The sequence below is a fragment of the Mirounga leonina genome, unplaced genomic scaffold, assembly GCF_011800145.1.
Source record: "Mirounga leonina isolate KUSES-001 unplaced genomic scaffold, KU_Mleo_1.0 Mir_168, whole genome shotgun sequence".
NCBI lineage: Eukaryota > Metazoa > Chordata > Mammalia > Carnivora > Phocidae > Mirounga > Mirounga leonina.
In genome coordinates, this window is record NW_023270426.1 from 17,166,364 (window position 1) to 17,185,397 (window position 19,034).

At 55.3% G+C, this 19,034-nt stretch overlaps 1 protein-coding gene across 2 annotated transcripts; it reads right to left on the reverse strand.

The window, feature by feature from the left end:
• Positions 1–9,108: 9,108 nt before the first annotated feature.
• IRF1 (interferon regulatory factor 1) lies at positions 9,109–16,338 on the reverse strand. Of its 2 annotated transcripts, XM_035014100.1 has the most exons (10): positions 16,114–16,338; positions 14,978–15,069; positions 13,585–13,684; positions 12,611–12,787; positions 12,448–12,497; positions 12,208–12,340; positions 11,896–12,018; positions 11,460–11,509; positions 10,417–10,552; positions 9,109–10,096 (listed from the first exon to the last, which is right to left on the reverse strand). In XM_035014100.1, exons 2-10 carry the CDS (start codon positions 15,062–15,064, stop codon positions 9,984–9,986), a joined length of 969 nt encoding a protein of 322 aa, XP_034869991.1. In that variant the 5' UTR covers positions 15,065–15,069; positions 16,114–16,338; the 3' UTR covers positions 9,109–9,983. The 2 variants fall into 2 exon arrangements, with proteins under 2 accessions (XP_034869991.1, XP_034869992.1); XM_035014101.1 differs by lacking the exon at positions 16,114–16,338 and having other exon boundaries at positions 13,585–14,183; positions 14,978–15,040.
• Between the last annotated feature and the right edge of the window lie 2,696 nt (positions 16,339–19,034).

Here is a 19,034-nt window from a genome sequence, read left to right on the forward strand (position 1 = left end):
AGCCCCTGGAAGCTGGGCAGGGAGCAGGCGTGGGCGAGAGGAAGGTGCCGTCTCTTCATCATTGGGTTGCAAAGGACGCTCCAGAGCATCCCGTCCAGCCTCTTGTTTCACCAGGCCCTCGGGGGCCCGGCAGGGGAAGTCCTGAGTCTCCAGGGTCCCACGGCAGGGATCCGGGCCGACTCCCACCTGTGCAGAACCGGGTTCAACCCCGGCTTGTGGCCCTATAAAAGGTAGTCCTGGCATTTTTTATATATACATGTATGTAAGGGTTTTTCTGACTGTGGAAGTAACTATAAGTCATTGTAGAGCACTTTTAAGTTACAGAAATAGTAAATAAATAAATAAATAAATACAATCACCTATAATCCCACCACCCAAACACAATCACCATTAGTATTCTGACCCGTTCCTTCCAGTAGGTAGTCCACATAAAATTATACGTTATATATTCATTAGATTGGAATTGTATTGTGTATGATTTCATGGTCTCCTTTTTCCCTATTAAAGATGTGAGTGTTTTTATGAGAAGGAGGGACTGTTTTTAACGTAAAAGAAACTCTAGAAAATTTTTTTTCTTTGGGAAGGAAAAAAAAAAAAGCACAAAGCCGTCGTCCGTGGTGGTTGGGAGGACACCGTGCCGGCCGCAGAGTGTGGCTACGTCTCATCTCTGCTGGGAGCTCCGAGGCAGGGGCTCCGACAGACACAGTGTTCCTCTTTTCTCCAGGCCGGCAGATGAGTTTTTTCTCCGTGCAGCCTGTGGGCAAAGCAGAGCAGAGCTGATGAACGTGCCTTCCCTTCCGTCCCCAACACAGGATGTGTGATTACCCACTCCATCCAGAGGCACATGTGGTTTATTGCTATTGTTTCTTAATAAAAACAGCATCTCCGTCGGTGCAGTATGTTTTCTCTTGTGTTACCACCCCCTGTGAGATGAAAGCTGTTACACCCATTGTATAGATGAAGAAACAGAGGCTATGGGAGGTCTCATCTGAGGCCACGCGGCTAGTAAGCGGCAGAGTGGGGACTTGATGCAGATCTGGCTGACTTCCAAGTGAGTGATTTTTCCCTTGAAACTTTTTTCCTCCTGGTCCTAGCTTTTTCTGAGCTCAGTTGGATTCCCTGAATGAAGCCAAAGGCTGAGAGTGCTGTCAGTGTAATGGGTGTGTGGAAAGGACAGAACCCCACGCTGGGAGGACAGCTCAGAGCCAGCGCCGCCGGAGAGCAGGGGAGTGGGTTCAAGGAAGCAGCTGTTCCCTGGAGACATGTCCCGCAGAGCCACTCTTCTTGACCCACCCAGGCCGCGGAGGCCCGTTCTCTGCCCAGCGCTCTAGAGGCCCAGTGACTCCCAGAACGGAGTAGGGTCTTCCGCAGGGAGACTCGGGGGCTCTGTGAGACTGACTCTAACCAAGGGACGTGGGGTGGCTGCCTCCCTCAGCTGGTTTCCTCTATTGCTGCCTTCACAAAGTACCCTAAACTAAGTGGCTTAAAACAACACAAATTACAGTTCTGTAGGTCAGAAGTCCAAAACTGGTCTCGCTGGACTAAACTCACAGTGTCAGCCGGGGTCCATGCCTTTCCCAGAGGCTCTAGTAGAGAATCTGTTTCCTTGCCCCTTCCAACCTTCAGAGGCCACCTGCAGTCCTTGGCTTGTGGCCCCTTCCTCCATCTTCAAAGCCAGCAATGGCTTTCACATAATGCCGCCTCTCTGCTTCTGCTTCTCCTCCCTCCTTCTTCCCCACTTAAGGACCCTCACGTAACTACGTTGGATCCATCCAGATAATCCAGGGTAATCTCTTTTAAGTAGCTGATTGCAACCTTATTCTACTACCTGCAACCTTAATTCGCTGTTGCCATTGAGATAACATATTCACAGATTACACACAGGATGTGGGCATCTTTATTCCACCGTGAACCATAATTCTGCCTACTCCTCTGGGTCTCCAAGGACCTCATCTTTAGGCATAGACAGCCAGACCACAATCAGGATGTGCCCACCTGTGTCAGAGAGGTCCTTTCTGCCCAGGTCCACTCCCACCTGCCTGCTTCTCGCTCAGTTCAACCTGTCCTGGACTCCTCTGTTCCCAGTCTTAGGTAGAGAGAAGCGAGGCAGGCAACACGCGCAGGTGTGGACACGGAGGAGGAGGAATGAGGCCAGGTGCACCAGTGCAATGGAAAGCCCCAGGGGGCTGAGCACTTCCCACCCAGAGACCCCGAACTTTCTAAGAACTAGGGCCAGAGCCTAGCCTGTGAGGTCTTAGACCCTGAGGTCTAAGGGCAGCTCTTGGACAGGAGGGGTAGCTGGCCAAGTATCGGAGCCCCTCCACCTCTGCATCCGGGCTGCTCTGGACAGCCAGAGTTCACCTGGCCGTCTTCCCTCAGGGGAGGATGCCTGTCTGCCCTTACTCATTCCCTTTCCCCTCTCCTTCCCTGGGCCTCAGGCTGGAACACTTGGAGGGGGCTGCCCAGAGGGAGCCTCTGTCCCAGAGCTGCTTGGTGAACGCCTGGGGGTTCCGAGACCCAACAGGATGGCCGGGGGGCAGTGCACAGAGAGAGGGGCTGGACAAGGCCTTTGGCTCCCCAAGTACAGTGACCACCTCGCCCCAGTTTACCCAGGACTCTCTCAGTGGTAGCATTGAAAATCCCTCGCCTCGGTCCTCAGCAAACTGGGACCGTTGGTTACCCTACATCCAAGGCCCTTTGTACCTCCTAATCTACTCTAGATTACCTCTGCTGCCTGGACAGCCGGGTCTTTGGACTTTTAGATGCCAAGCTCTGCACATTATGTGGGCGTGGAGAGACCTGTGGCTGAGGAGGGGCCCCAGGCCAGACTCCTGCTTGCAGCGTTGCCAGGGGACGTGTCCCACGCATGGAGACCATGCCTGTGTCTGCACGGGACGGAGCTTCTAGATACCTGCATGGGGGCTGTGAGCAATTGTGTTTGCGCCTGAGCCTCTCAAACTGTAAAAGCCTGATTACCTGGGTGGGGTATTGCGGGTGGTTTTCATGAATGTGTCTCTTCACTCATCTGTGTTTCTTTTTCTGTACAATCAAACTTCTTACTCGTGTACATTGTTAATAAAAGAAAGTAACGAGTGACTGCCTTCACATGTCCAGCAGTCCGGCTGAGGGACGCGCCACCACATGGCGGAACACAGCGGCCCTGGCGCTGGAGCCTGTGGCCCTGGCCGCTGGTTGGTCACGGTCCGAGGCTCTACTGCAGGGGTAGAGCCAGCTACCGACTGTCCTCCCTGCCCGTCAGCCTGCTTCCCTGCACTCCAGAGTCCAGCCTGGCTTGTCCCACAAGGGAGGGCTCAGAGAAGCCAGGTGGGCGGTGGACAGAGCAGGTAAGCAGATGCTGACCCACGGTTTTCCAGGAGATGCTCTCGAGGGCCAGTCCTGCCTCAGCCCTGTGGGACTACAGACGAGATGAGCTGCTTGCTCCCGGGGAGCTTCCAGTCTGGTCGGAGAGACTGAGCTCCCCACAGACCACAAGGGGAATGGCAGACAGGAAGGGGACAGGCACTGGATGGTGAGGCTGTGCTCGTGGGGGCCATCAGATAAGGGCGGGCCCCCGGGTCACCTTGTACGTGTCTTAGGATGGCCAGAGACCAAAAATGGGGTCCTACTGAGTGACCTGAGGCAGCCCCCACCCCCAACAGGGGTAGATGGTCTCCGGAGCCGAGAACTCTGGCTGCTGGCCAGTTAATGACAGCAGGGTGGTGATGAATGGTCACCAGCCTTGGAAAGTTTGGCACCCCTTCTGGGTGCCGTGCCCTGCCCTGCCCCCCACGTATTAGGGAGTGCCAGGCTCCATACCTAGAAGACAGCCCTCACCTCTGGCTCTCCTCCCCATCCTGGAAAGCCCAGAAGGAGCATTTGGAGGGGAGCTCTGGGTCCCCAGCAGAGGCAGTTACCCTTCACCTCCCACAGGCAAGGTCAACAGTGCCCACCGAAGTCCACCATCACCCTGGTGTGGCTAAAGTGACATGACTTCTAGATTGTTCTTAGTTTTAGGAAAGCGACTGCTATTCTGGCCTAATAATTCCCTCCCTCTCCCTGCCTGATCTCCCCACCCCAACTCTGTATCCATACGATACCCTCATTCCATGAAGTCAAATTTCTCAGAAAAGCCTGGCACACAATTCCCACCACCCACATCCCGGGACTCCTATGGCCTTGGGCACTTCCGTTGCTCCTGAGCTAAGATCCCAGGCATATCCCTTCACCTCTCTTCACAAAGATGCGGCTGAGTATTTGTAATTGCTGTGGAAGAACTCACTGCGCCTACCCTCATGCTGGGCCGATTCAGGATTGACCATGTGAGTGGGAAGTAGTAGGGCAGAGACAGAGAAGGAGACCCAGGCCAGGCCAAGGCATTTGTCCAGAAATGGAAGTGAGGACCCCACCGTCTAGGCTGGCATCGGGAGGGCGGGGAAGGGCTTTGCCTGAAGGAAGCCTGCAAGTGAGTCTGAGAGCCCCCCAGTGTAGGGTAGCAACCAGCCGGTTGCCAGGGGTGCTGGACTTTCTCAGGGACCGAGAAGCCAGCTGAGACTCAGGACAGCCATAGCGTGACCCCGGTCTCACGGCTGGAAGCGAGGATACACCTGGGAGTTCAGATTTCGGAGCACCCCAGGCAGGACCTAGCAGAGGGTCTGGTTTCAAGCAGGAGAACAGGAGAGTTCTCGTTGCCTTGCTCCCACAGAAGTGCAGCGGAATCATCCTCTTTGATCCCTAGAGCAGCTGAGATAAGACCTAGCAGGCCAGAGTCCCCTGCGGTTGGCAGGTTGGCAGCACGGTCACAAACACGCTGGGGTGGCTCTGTTACAGGCCTGTCTGTGTCCCATCCCCCTGGGGCCCCACCCCTGGAAACCGCAGGTGGCCTCCAGGCCATAGGTGAGGCATCCCTCCCTCGAGGACCAGGCCAAACCCCGCCCCACTGGGGCCCAAGGGCCGGGAGCAGCAGAGCCATGTTGCCTAGGAAGAGGGGGAGCAGGGGAGCTGAAGGCAGGGGCCGAGTCCCACGGTGTCCAGAGCGGATGTGGCTTTTGTTGCCTTCGCTCCGTGTCCCCACATGCTCTCTTGGCATGAAATGCTAGTGCCCTGCCCCAGGCAGCCTCTCCCGAACGTCCTTCCCAGGCCTCAGTTTCCTGCTCTGCTGACAGTCTGATACTGTGGGACCCATCTGGGTTCTGGGCACAGACGGGTGTGGATTGGAATCCAAGCTCCATGCTTTTTAGCTGAGTCATCAGGGGCAAGCGCCCTGTACCAACTGAGCTTTGCTCACCTGGTCTGCAGACAAGGTGCTGTGGTGGGTAGTGGGGGGGGGGGGCGGTTGGCACAGCCCTTGCTGCGGAGTAAGCACCTGAGACCGTAGTTGTCATTACCTAGCCAGACTTTGAGGTTCTTCCCAGTTCTTCCCTTTTGTGAGTTTGTGGAACTGGAGGAGGGATGGCAGGCTGGATGTCCGCTTCTCCTCTTGTACTCAGTCCCTGTATCCTTGCCTCATTACCTCTAGTGTCTCCCCAGCTGAAATTAAACTGTTAGCATGGACTTCTTAGGCCTGCCTCCCCCCTGAGCCTATGGAAGTGGGGGCTGCTTCTACCATTCCCTGCCCCCCAGAATATCAGCAGAAATGGTTTTCTTGGGAGCTGCCTAGAGCTAGGAAAACCACATGGCCAGCCAGCTATGCCCTTGCACTGCCTTAGACTTGGCCTCACAAGAGATCCCTGGTGGGCAAAGACAAACGTCACTCTGCCCAGTAGGTTTAATCCTGGCAGAGGGAGTGCACCAGTTCCCCGTTCTCCTGCCCTTGTGACCACTGGCGTAAGTGGGGAGAGGTCAGTGCCAGGGTCCAATGACTTTCATGCATCCTCACCGTGGAGGGTTAGTCGTGTCCAAGTTAAGTGAGGGCATTACATCTGAAAGAGACAAAGGCTCCCTGGGTGTTTCCACAGGGCTGCTGAGGAAATCTGTACCCTGCAAACATGACAACTTGGGAATCTGTGCAAATGGTGTGAAAGAAGACCAAACGGTCCCAGAGGATGACAGCCTGGGCATGACCCAACCCCACCAACCCACGGGATTCACTCCCAGAGGAAAGGACTCCACCTCTAACCAGGCCCAGGACTTTTTCTTGTCTTTGGCCGTCCCTGCCTAAAACTTCCAGAGACCTGAGGAAGCTCTTATCTTGCGCACAGCCCACTGACAGATGTTGAAGACTGATATATCAAGAAGGGACGGTTTGCATCTGTCTTCCCTGAAGATTTTCTGCTGCCATGACCCTCTCTATGGGCAGCTGACATATTAGCCTCTCTCTTTCTTCCTATTGTCAAGGGAGCTAAATGAATAAACCAGCCCAATCAAAGTGACACCTTTGGAGTAAGGCAACGAAATGCCTATGACTAACCAGAAATGCCCCCAAATGTCCATAAATTTAAAGGAGTTCTAGCTGGTATGACCAAGCCCCAATTTGCCACTTTAGCCCAATGGAAAGTGGTCCCTAATGACGGTATTATCACAACTCCAACAAAGCAGTTCTTTCATTGACTTCCTAGCTTCCTTGGCCAAGAGTTTCCACCATTAGTGCTTAGACTGAAACTCTTGGGAATGAGCCACAAAAGCATTGGCAGACCCTAAGAATGACCTTAAACTGTTATGCCCAAATTTGGCTCCCATTATACTGATGTTGCTCTGTTCGGCCACTGACTGGCTAATGAGTTAGTATCAGCTGCCGTGGCAGTTACTGTCTCCCTGTCAGGCCTGGGCCGAGGTCCATGGCGGGGTGTGATGGGACAGCTCGGAAGGTCTGGTTCTATCCCACACTGCTTCTCCAGGCCTGGTCCCCAGAACCCAGCTCCCTTGTGATGGGGAGTGGGTAGAATTTGGGAGTTCCTCCCTAGACATTTCAAGCAGTTGGTCCCAACTGTTTAGGACTCCTGGGATAAGAGGAGCTAGAAGAGGTCAGGACTCCGCCTTGGCTTTGGAGACTGGAAGCTAATGGATGGAATTCCTCTCCCATTTTGATAGCTTTTAAGTGATGAGCTAACTTCACATATTAGAACTTGCAAGATTGCCACAGCTACCTGGGACTTCGGCAAACCTGCTGCGTACTGTCAGGGGTTAGGCTGAAGGACAAGAGGAGAGCAGAGGGGCGCCTGGGTGGCTCAGTCGTTAAGCGTCTGCCTTCGGCTCAGGTCATGGTCCCAGGGTCCTGGGATCGAGCCCCGCATCGGGCTCCCTGCTCGGCAGGAAGCCTGCTTCTCCCTCTCCCACTCCCCCTGCTTGTGTTCCCTCTCTCGCTGTGTCTCTCTCTGTCAAATAAATAAATAAAATCTTTAAAAAAATAAAAAAATAAAAAAAAAGAGGAGAGCAGAAAAGTCAGAAGCAGTCCCTCCCATCCCTCCTCAGTGTGCTGTACCTGGTTTCACGCCACATCCAGACATCCTTAGCTAGAGGAGCCACCCGCTTAAAGACCTTGCCAAGCCCCCATTTAGAAGCCACAGAAGGCTAGCCACCTTAATCCAATTCTCCTCAGTAAGGGCTGGGCCTTGGAGGAGCTGGGAAAGGTCATCTCAGCCATCCCTGCACTCCCAGGTGAGGCTACCCTTGAAAAATCCAGGTGGATCTTTTAATGGGCAGGGCTTGAGATTGGGGTCTCTCCGGGCATCCACAAGCAAAAGGCCCACCTGGCAGGAGGCCACCTGCTACTCACAGGACATGTCCAAGATCAGGCAACAAAACTTCCTGAGCTTGGCAGGATATGGCAGACTGATCCTTGCCCATTTTCTAGTTTTTTCATCATTTTCTCACTCAGCCTTCCCCTCCCCACCAGGGGCCCACACATCCTTTCAGAGGGCTGGGCCCAGGGAGGGGATCTAAGTCCAGGCGGTTTCTGGGACTAAAACTGTGGAGAAGTATCCACAGGGCTTGGCTTCCCTGAGTAACCCCCGTACCTGCCATGACCTCACTGCCTAGATGATGCTAGGGCTATCAGCTGATTTCCCTGGGCCAGCCTGCCGACTGTGGGCTACTGTTTACGCCTCAGGGCCAGGGACTGGGAGTGGGGGAGACATGAACTCTCACCCTCAGTCATTCCTTTGGCTTAGGCCTCATCTGAAGAAGGCATTGTCATATGGTGGCCGTTCCCAACCTGCGGGTTTCCAAACACCCTTCTGATCAAATATACTCCCTCACAGACTTGGTGTGTGTCAGCTCAGCCAGAGCCCTGTAGAGAAATGGAGGAAGGAAACCTGCTCCATGTGAGGTCATCCAAGGTTTTCCTAACACTTTTGTGCATAGACCTGTTGTATAGTACCCAGCAGGGCTTGTTTTCAGCACCAATGTGGTTGGCCATCAAAATAGCAAAATACTCTTGGATGGGCAGGTAAAGAGGCCCGAGTCCATCCCTAGTGTCCTCCAGCCACCCCAACCTCTGCCTCGCAGATCTGTCCCCAGGCCAGTATCTACCTATACTGTCCAGTATTGTAGCCACTGACCACATGGGGGTATTTGCATGTTAACGAATTAAAAATTCAGCTCCTCCATTGCACTGGCCACATTTCAAGTGCTCAGTTGGCACATGGGACTCTGCCCCTGCCTTCTATAGTGGGCAGTACAGAGAGAGGTCATGTCCATCACTGCAGAAACTGGGCAGGTCAGGCCCAGCACAGCAGGCCTCAGGAACCGCTTTGGGGCTGGTGTCTGTGGTGATTGCCCATGACCGTGCTGTACCAGGTGTGAACTTTCCGAAGTAGCATCTGAGCACACCTGGATTTGGGGTTAGCAGGACATTCAGTCTATGGCACGTTACTCAGAACTCAAAACCTAACACTCTGCAGGCCTCGGAGCCCCAGTTCAACTCACAGCCTGGTTATAAAGCCCGGGGCAAGTGACTGCATCTGTATGAGCATGTCTCTGTGCTAGGATTGTCCCCTCTTCCTGTCATCTTCTCTGTGAACATAACTACAAGGCTTCTGCAATAGGTGCATGTCACTGTGCACCCCTCAGTCAAGTTCAGGCAGGACGCCCCGAATGGGTCCATCAAAATGTCTCTATCAAAAGTAAAACCATCTGCAGTTTATCTCTAAATAAAAGGCCACACCCTTTATAAACAATTAACTTTTTATAAAAAGACAAATGTACATATTTACACACATGTACGTATGTGGTCACACATGACTTAGTGATTAGATGGCATTTCCAATTTTAAAAATCACACCAAGACGCTCACACTTCCCTCCCAGGGCCTGCTGAGGGCTGCCGGGGCCTGCCTGAGGGGGCAGGTGGGCGCGGGGCAAGGCACGATATAAATAAATGGAAAGACTGAGAGCTTGGGGGAGACGTTAGTGTACACCTCTGATCAGAAAAGTGGCAAGGTCCACCAGAAAAAGTGCCATGTTTCTTCCCAAGCCCCTCAGCCCGAGCAGGGCGGAGCTCCTCTGAGGCTGAGGGAGCACTGTCCTGCAGGGCCCCATTTCCCTTCACATTTCGCTGGCTTTGGAACAGGCCCCAGGGCTCAGCTGGGAAGGCGGGAAGGGGGGGGAGGTTCTTTGGGAACAGGATTCACTTAGTGCAATTGTCTCTTAGTGCAGAGCTGGCCCTGGGGTCGGCGCTGTGCTTTTCTGAGGTCACTGGTCTGTTCCCTTGGGCCACCTCAGTGACAGCGAGACCCTCTCTCGGCAGCTGGGCTTAGAGGGAAAAGCTGGAGGCTGACTCCTCTCTGAGACCTCCACCTGACACGTCCATCTCAGAACCCCATCTTCCCAGGAGGCAGGGCCAGCTTTACCCCGCAAGATGAGCCCAGACCCTGGCCTGACAGACCCCAAGAGGTCACAGTCCTAAGGAGGGAGGCCTCATCCCTGCTCAGCAATGGAGTCATAGTCTGCCATGTCAAGCAGCCCACAGGAGTCCTGTTTCTTTGCATCACAGCTACCGTGATGCCAGGTCCTGCTCGCCTAGGGGAGTAGCAGGGGGCCGGGGCCCAGCTATGGCGCACAAGGAATGGCCTGGATGGAGGGCAGCCTGACTGGGGGCAACAGGCTGTCCAGCCAGCTGGTGTCCATGTTCTTCAGATCTGAAGATATCAGTCCAATATACCCTAGAAGATGTGAAGAAGGTTGTATGAGGACGGAGGGTGAAGGCAGGTGTGTTCTCCCGCCCCCTCAGCCCCATCCCAGCAGGCCACAGTCACAGCTGCCTGTGCTGCCCACACCGCGCCCCCCAACGTTAAGACCCCTCATCTTTAGGCAAACCTGAGTGCTTGGGAGCAGCAGCTGGTTCACAAGCTCTCTGTACCAAGAAGGTCTTAAGAAAGATGCGTTGCCTCTGCTGCTCCCTGGCCCAGTCCCCCAGCCCTTTCCCACCCCCTGCAAGGTTCTCCCTTGTCGGAGAAATCCTATGGCTCCAGGAACTTCCTACCTCCAGGGCTGTCAACTTCTGGCTCCTCCTTGCAGCTGAAGTCTCCGTAGAGAGAGGCGGGCTGAGCCCCGGGTTCATTGAGCAGGTACCCCTTCCCATCCACGTTTGTCGGCTGCCACCCCGTCTGCTCCAAGAGCTGCGGACAGAGGAGGAAGAAAGCCATCAGCTTACTTCCAGTGCAGACTCATCCTCTGGCCCTGCCTTCAATGGGCCAACGCTTCCCTGCCAGCCTCATACCCTTGGCCCCTTGCACATTCTCAGATGGATGCAGACGTGGAATGCGGTTACGACGGGGGCCTGGGAAGGGAGGCTCTGCCCTGGACTCCCACTCCCACATCTACCCTCCGGCACCGAATCTCCCAAGACTTTCCCCCTCCACTGGGGGAGGACAGACCGACTGGGAATGTGGCTTAATGCAACGGTTAGCATCCTGAGTCAAGAAAACATGTCTAGAAAAGCTCGAGATAAAGAGCTGCGGCTAGGTCTCAAGTTTTCTATGCTGAAGAAACAGAGCCTGGGTACAACTACATCAGAAACGTTTTTATATTCACTTTTAAAAGTGAAACAGGAAAAAAAGAAAAAGAAAAAGAAAAAAAACCTGGAGAATAATTTGCTTTAAAAAAAAAAAAAAAGGGAAAAAAACCCCCATCAGATTGCAGATCCCAAAGGCTGAATATGAACACCTGATGTGCACTCCCTAACCAGCCCTAGCCAGCGGGGCAGCAGGCCTGGGCCGTGCCGGGGCAGAGGACGCAGGTCAGGGACCCGGCAAGGCTGGCGGCTGACTCGGCGCCGTTTCAGGCCCTGGGGCTCTGCTCCGGGACAGCCGGTCTGAGAGCAGGCCTCGCTCCTGCCCTCACTTCCACGGTGTCTCTCCCAGCAGCCAAGGAGGGCACCGTGCATGCGGCATCCGTCGGACCCGCCAGCAGCCCGGTCATAGGAGCGGCTGCTTACGCCCCCCGATTGTCGGCTCTGAGTGGGTCTCTCTCTCCTAAGCAGCACCCACTTCGAAAGAGTGCCCAGGGAGGGGGACCAGGCTTTACCTTCATGATGTCCTCCGTTAACTTCCCTTCTTCGTCCTCATCCGTCGTGGCTGTGGGTGGGGGAGAGCAGAGAGGTTGGCTGGGCCCTGCGGCTCCCGCACCACCAGCCCCCCGGCCCTTCACGCGCGCACACCCACGGCCTCGCAGCAGACAACTGCCGGCCCCGGCGAGGCCAGAACAGGACACGGTGCTGGTGACTCGGCCTCCCGAACCCTCGAGCCACACCTCTTCCCACCAGCCCCCTGCTTCCTTCCTCACCCCCGGAGCCTGGGCTTGCAGAGGAGCCGGGGAAACGAGCAGTCTTAGAGCAAAGTGCAGCCCCTGGCCCCTGACCTCTTTTCTCCGGCACAACACAGTCAGCTCCATGGGCGCCCGGTGGAGCTCTGAGCCTCTTCTCTCCCTCAGGAAGCCCCTCCCAGGCCCCCAAAGCACATACCTTCCGAAGTGGAGGGCATGGGTGACACCTGGAAGTTGTACAGGTCACTGGTGCTATCGGGCACAATCTCCACTGGGATGCGCCAGTCGGGGAGAGTACTAGTAACAGTACACGGGGACAGTGCTGAAGGACAGCAGAAACCTCCGGTCAGAACCGTGGCCTTTCTTAGTTTGCAGGACACCCAGCCGCCCCGGCCCTGCTTCCTGCTCCAACGGGCCGCCGTCCACAAGCACGGGGCCCCCCTCCTAGACCCAAGAGAAGGAGCCGTCCCCCTGACCTGTGTGCTCTCCTGCCAGGCCCGGCCCGCCTCACCTGGAGTTAGGTCCCGCTCAGCCTCCAACTCCTGCCCTAGGTAGCCCTGGGTGGTGTAGTTGCTGTGGTCATCGGGCAGGGTGGAGCTGCTGAGTCCATCGGAGAAGGTATCGGGACTGGAGTCACCGCATGACTGCAGCAGGAGAAAGGCGCTTAGGCCCAGGCTTGCTGTGGCACTTCTTCTCCTGCCCGCCCGGACTCCCAGGTGACCAAAGACTAGCAGCTCGGGACCACACTCACCTTCCTCTTGGCCTTGCTCTTAGCATCTCGGCTGGACTTGGACTTCCTCTCTGTGAGGCAGATAGGCTGTCAGTCTTGGGACAGGCACACCAGCCCCAGCTGCCCTTCTTACTTCCTCCTTCCCTCCCTCAGAACTTCCCAAGGACCCAGAGCCCTTGGATACCTTTCCTCTGGTTCTTGGTGAGGGGCGGGAGCATCCGGTACACCCGCACAGCTGAGCTGCCTTTGTTCCTGCTCTGGTCCTTCACTTCCTCAATGTCTGGCAGGGAGTTCATGGCACAGCGGAAGTTGGCCTTCCATGTCTTGGGATCTGGCTCCTTTTCCCCTGCTTTGTATCGGCCTAGTGGGCAAAAGAGGGAAGACGACTGTCAGGGCCATGGGTGGGGATCCTCAGCTGCCCCCTGGCCTGGGAGGAGGAAGCTCTCATGCTGCCAGAGACCCACACTGGCCAAACCACTGGCATTCCTGGGTGACCCTGTGCAGGCCCCGGGGCTTCTCAAATGCCCGGGCTTGGCTCAAGACACATCCAGCAGGCCTTTCTGAAGGGCCCAGCCAGAAGCACTAGAGGGCCCATATGTCCTAAAGTGCTGCATTGGTGCTAGACCGTGACCAGTCTCCCTGCTTGGGCTGTCAGTAGCCAGAGAGCAAGTAGGGGCTAGGGTTTATCTGATATTTCCAAACACAGGAGTGGACAAAGAGTAGGCACCAAAGAACAGTTACGGATGGGTGTGCTGACTGATCTGAGATGGACCAACAGCCCCAACCCTCAAGGATAAAAGGAGGCTGCTAACCAGATGGGCCTTGGGCCAGGACCTTGGTGAACATCAAGAAAATGAAAGGCCTGGGTCTCTTTCAGTATCCAGGCTCACAAGTGCTCTTGCCAGGGGGAGCTTTCATCCAGCCACCAGCTCCCTGAAATCATACTTTCTAAGATACTGACTTCACAAGTTCCTTTAAGAACTTGCTGAAATGATGGACCTTTCCCCCAGAAATACAAGTCTGCCCCCTGCTCACCCCCAAATTCTGTACACAGTATCAGGGAACTCAGAGACCCCAATAAAGAACCTTTGTGTTAACAGAAGTGACTCCCCTGGTCTCCTCCCTGCCCCCTCCAGGGCTAGAGACCAGGGCACACACCTGTGTGAATGGCCCAGCTTCGGAACAGACAGGCATCCTTGTTGATGTCCCAGCCATGCTTGGCAGCATGCTTCCATGGAATCTGGAAGATCATCTCCTCCTGGACGGCACACACACACACACACACACACACACACAAAGCCTGTGTCAGCTCAGAGGCCACAGGCTTTTTGCATGAGTCTGCCCAGCCCCCCAGGTCTGGGAAAAGGCTGACTTCCCCTTTTCACCCTGACATCTGGCTTGGGTTGACCCATCCTGAGAATGGCTTAAACAGACTACTCTATCGCTCTCGATCTCTCAGAAGGAGCTCTGGGTTCTGAGGAGCTATGGCAACACCAGCTCAGCAAAGACCTCTGTCTGCCTGTTACAGTTGTGCTGGGACCCATACAGGGCACCTTGGGATGCTCTCTGGCTTTCAGCACCAACAAGCAGGTAAGAACTCCATCCATTCTACGGGGCTGCTTAGGACACCTGGGGCCGCTGGCTTCTACACAAGGGCTCCTGGCCATATACCCGAGGGAGCCCCGGGCCAGCCTTGGATGCTGACTACCTGTGTGATGTCGGCACCGTCACTATACCTCCTGGTCCCTCACTGGTTTCTGTGAAACAAGAAATCACAGTGACACATATAAAGACTAAGTCTCACTGTTATTATTACTGGTGGTTAACACTCTGGATCTTTGAGTCTGACTGTTCAGGTTCAAATCTTGGCTTTCTCACTTCTTGTGTGATCTCATTGTCTACCTCTCAGTGCCTCAGTTTCCTTATCAGAAAATGGAGCTATTAACGGGATCTACCTCACAGGGCTACTGTGACGATTCAATGACACAGTGTAACAGACTTAGCACAGTGTCACACTCGCTCATAGGGAATGTACAGTAAGCATGAGCTATCGTTACGAATGTTATTATTACTTCCAAGTCTGCAGGGTCTGTGTTGCCCTTTGTGCACCAGCATGAGGTTTCCTGGGCCTGGGCCAACAGTGCGAGGTTAATTCTTGGGTCCCTTGCTGAACCAGCCATTCTTCTTGCCGGTAGAGCCCAGTTCCCTGTCTCCTGTCTGACTGGGACCCTGTAGGATGCTGTGTGTTTGTAGGGGTCTCCCTCAGAAGAGATCAGAACCCTGGCTCTGCAGATGCCAGGAGGGTCCTGCTGCTAGAAACGGTCAGTGCCCTCAGGAGAGTGCCCTGTCCATGCGGAAGAAGGAAGGAAGGCAGAAGTTGGCCAAGTGCGGTCCAAGGCTGGGCCTTGCATACTCCCTGCATGCAGGACCCACTGGGAAACACATCTGCCTCCTCCCCATCACTTCCCTTTTTGAGCCGCATCTGAAGCTTTGGTCCCCCAAAGAACATGTGTTAAAATAGTGGCAGAAAAACCCAAAAGGTTACACTCACTTTATTGATCCAGATCAACCCTGGGATTTGGTTGGAATTAATCTGCATCTCTAGCCAGGGTCTCATGCGCATCCGAGTGATGGGCATGTTGGCTGTAAAGAGAAAACAGAGGCTCCTGTTTGGAGTCTGTAGAGCAGCCCCTTAGGCACTACCTGCCGGCCCTCCCTCACCACCCCCACCACCCCCTCCCACTGCCAAGGTCATTCAGTTACTTTCCTCTGCCTTCCACCAGGTACCAAGTACTACAATCATGGGGGAAGTGGCTTTTACTCTTACAAAACTGCCCTCCAAACATTTTCATCTCGGGCAAAAACACTTAAGCCCCTTCCCCCACACTCCTCTAAACGCTCTTGGGAGGAGACAGGCATGCAAGTGATAGTTTCAGGATTTATGTGCAGGAAAAACAGATAAAATACACAGATATCTTAATACCAGAACTTTCCTCCCCAAATTCAGATCTTTGGGGAAGGGAGAGGCTTCTTTCGGTTGATGCCAATAAATTCCCGTACTTGAGCTGCTGCCACTACCACTAGCTGTCACCCTGCACTCTCCCCGTCACCCCCCGCCCCCATCTATTCTACACTGCTCCCAGACAAGGTACCCCTCCCGGCCTGGCTCCCCTCCTCCGCGAAGTAGCCGAAGGAACGAACACCTGTGGCGCCTCTTCCCGTAGCCCCAGCAGGTCCGCCAGCCATCCCCGGCAGCAGGTCCCAGCCCCCCAACACCTGCACACACAGCCTGAAACCTAAGGCCTGGGCGCGGAGCTGGGATCGCCCAAAGCCCGCGCGGGGAGCACGGGGCGCCCACGCGCGGCCGTACACTCGAGTCCCCGGCAGCGCTCACGGATGCGCGCGACAAGCGCACCGAGCCACCCAGAGGCCCGGGCGGCTCCGCGCACGGAGATCTGCGACAGCGGCCGGGCGCCGGCAACCTCCGCCCGTGGGCGGTCCACGCCGCGCGGCCCGCCCTCCCCGCGCTGCCGCTCCTCCGGCGCCCTCCCGAGCCCGCGCGGGGGCCCCGGCGACGCCGCGCGCCCGCGACTCTCCCCGCTGGGGCGAGTCGGCCCCCACTTCCTGGTGCCCCGCGCGCCTTTGTTCGACGCCACCGCCCCCCCCCCGCGGCGAAGGCGGGCTCACCTCCGCAGCGGGCGCGATCCAGCGGCGGCCCCCGGAGGTCCCCGCGCGGCTGGGGCAGCGGTGTCGGCGCTGGGAGCGCAATTCCGGGAGGCGGCGGCGGGAAGGCAGAGGATGCGCGGGTCGAGGGGCCGTTGGGCACGGCTGGCCTTGGCTTGGCACGGCTCCCGCTGGCCTCTGCTCGGGCCGGCTCGGGCGCACGTCCTGCCTCGACGAAGGAGTGGCGCGCTCTGCCGGGGCAGCGGCGCCGGCGAGAAATCTAAACACTTAGCGGGATTCCCCCAACCCAGGCCCGGCCCCGCCTCTTAAAGAGCCGCGAGGGCGCCCATTGGTCGGTGCCGCCCCATCATTTCGGGGAAATCAGGCTGTTGTAGAGCTAGCGGCGAAGGGGAAGTACAGGGCGGCTGCTCCTCCCCACCCCCTCCGGCCCGGCGCCGCCGCCCTGGGGCGACCGCGGGCCCGCCCCGCCCGCTCCCACTCCACCCCCACACCAGCTAGCCCGGGAGAAAGCCGTCCTGGAAAGCCGAACGCCCCCGGCCCGCAGTTACTGCCCTCACTCCGCATTCTCCCAGCCTGCTCGGTCCTGCGGCCATCTCCTCACCCTCCTCTCCCGGGATGCGTGGCTTCTGAGCGCAGGTGAGGAGGTCACCCGGGCACCTGCCGTCCTCTTCAGAGTGAACATACCGGGATTGACTCTCCGTAAACTAGCCTGGTTCCTCAAGCCTGCTAATGGAGTGCCGAGGAGGAAGGGTCTGGGCCCTCATACTCCGCCCCCCTCTTGTTGAGGGGTGACCAACCTCCGGGCACTCACCTGCCTTGGGGAAGGAAGGGAAAGCCTACTCCGCCTGGGGTGCCGCCTGGGGCTGCCGGAGGAGAGGAAATCCCGGTCTGGCTGCTGTTGGTGCACCTGACATGGGACTGGGAACCTCAGTCTCCTCCGCTATAGAAGAAGAAGCCCTATCTTGCTGGTTTCCGGGGACAGAGAAATGATGTCCGTAAAGCACCGTGCCGCACCTGGGGACAGAGATGCTGCGTGGTTTTCGAGGTCCCTGCCCAGAGCCTAACAATGACCGAGAAGCACTTCCCCGTCTTCTGGGTCTACATCCTTTGGGACTGCCATACAGCTGATCTTAGGGAAAAAGAGGATTTCAGAGAAGCCCCCACTGCTGAGTTGGGGTAGGGCTTGGGTAGCCTTGTTCCTCCTAGCACTCCTGCCTTAGGCCACCTCCACAGCCTCACAGGGCCCTTGCGTGGGAGCGCCTTAGTAGCAGCATTGGTGTTGCCCCGGGTCCTCAGCGCCGGGCCCAGAGAGGTTCTGGGCAGCATGGGGGAAGTTGCTTGCGGATGGCCAAGGCCATGGATGTGGCCAAAGAGTTGAGGAACCCAGGTCCCAGTCTCTTGGGAAGGGCAGCTACTTAACTCTTGTGCTTTAACGTAGACCTTGCCCCACTTGTGCTCCTAGAGACCGGGCTGAGTGTTCATTTTCCATCCAGAACTCTGGCCCAGCAGGTTCCTTCCTTCACCTTCCCCAAAGCTGCTGACTCAGAAGTAAATTGCTCCTCCAGGCCGGGCTGGTCATGTCATTCCCCTCACCCAGCTCTCCCTTCACAGCCTCAGCACCCAGTTGCAATGGTGCAGGCTATAAATAGACACACTGATGCAGCATTCTACCTGTCAGTCACTCTACTGCCTCCCTCCCACAGAGGAAATGGATGGGTTAATCCAATTCTGGTGCACCAGAATCTGATGCTGGGACTAACACGAAGCTTGGTTCCCAAGAGACCTACAAGAATGGGTCAGAGCTGTCTCCCAGAGAGTGGTGGGTGCAGTTGCTTAGAGAGGCAAAGAGGCAGGAGGAACTGCGAGGAAGGAGCCTAGCTGGCTGTTAAGAAAAGTGGAAGGTGCTGAAGCCCAGGAAGGGGGAGAAGGGTTGGGGTGCTTTAAATGGCAGATGGAGCGGGAACCCACTACAGAAATCAAGACCTTCGGAGCGAGAAGAGCAGAAAGCAAGTGGCTCCTGAGTTGTGCAGTCTGTTCTGTGTGCAGCAAACGGATGCTTGTCCTGTCTCAATAGCCACTGGAAAATTCAAAATGAGATCAGGGAAAGGAAGTTTGCATCTCATGTGGTCTCAGAAATTGACCAAAATGACCCTTTAAAGGCAATAGGAGCCTGTAAAAAGTGCCTTAGAACAAGAACTTTATTTTAATTCACAGATAATCATCTGTATCTGTATATCTTTCCATGTCATGAGATGTACTTCTACAATATAATTGGTAATGGTATATATTATTCTCTAATAAGGATAAATAAAAACTTACCGATTAATCTCCTATTGTAGGACATTTAGGTTATTTCCATATTTTCCTAATACAGACAACAGTGTAGCTAAATCTTACCCATATCAATTTTTTTTTGCTTAGGAGAAATTCCCCAGAGTTAGAATTTACTGATGAAATTGCCATTTAGACCTTTGAAGGGGTGTTTGACTTTTTTTTTTTTTTTAAGTCTAGGGATTCTTATTTTATCTTGAAGCCTGTAAGAATCTGCTTATCATGATTGGGGGTGCTATACTACCAATCAGTGAAATAAAACTATACCCTGGTTAAGTACTTCCAATTTTTATTGTAATAGCTCTTGAATCCATTTTAAAATGTATCACACATTCCCTATGATGCTAAGCAAAACAGAGCCTCCCCTAGGTTTTTCTTAGTAATTCAGGGCCAGCCCTTTAGTCCTCTCTGACTCAAAATACTCATCTTCTGTCATTCCAGCCATCCCCTGGGGACAAGTAGCCTCCAAACACAAGCTCTAGTTGCCTCCTGGACCCTCCACTACAACCCTATCCACAGATTCACATAGACACAAGCAGAACTCTTGGCCTCCCCTTTCTACATGGCCCCCAGCAGCTTTCTCTCATCCTAAT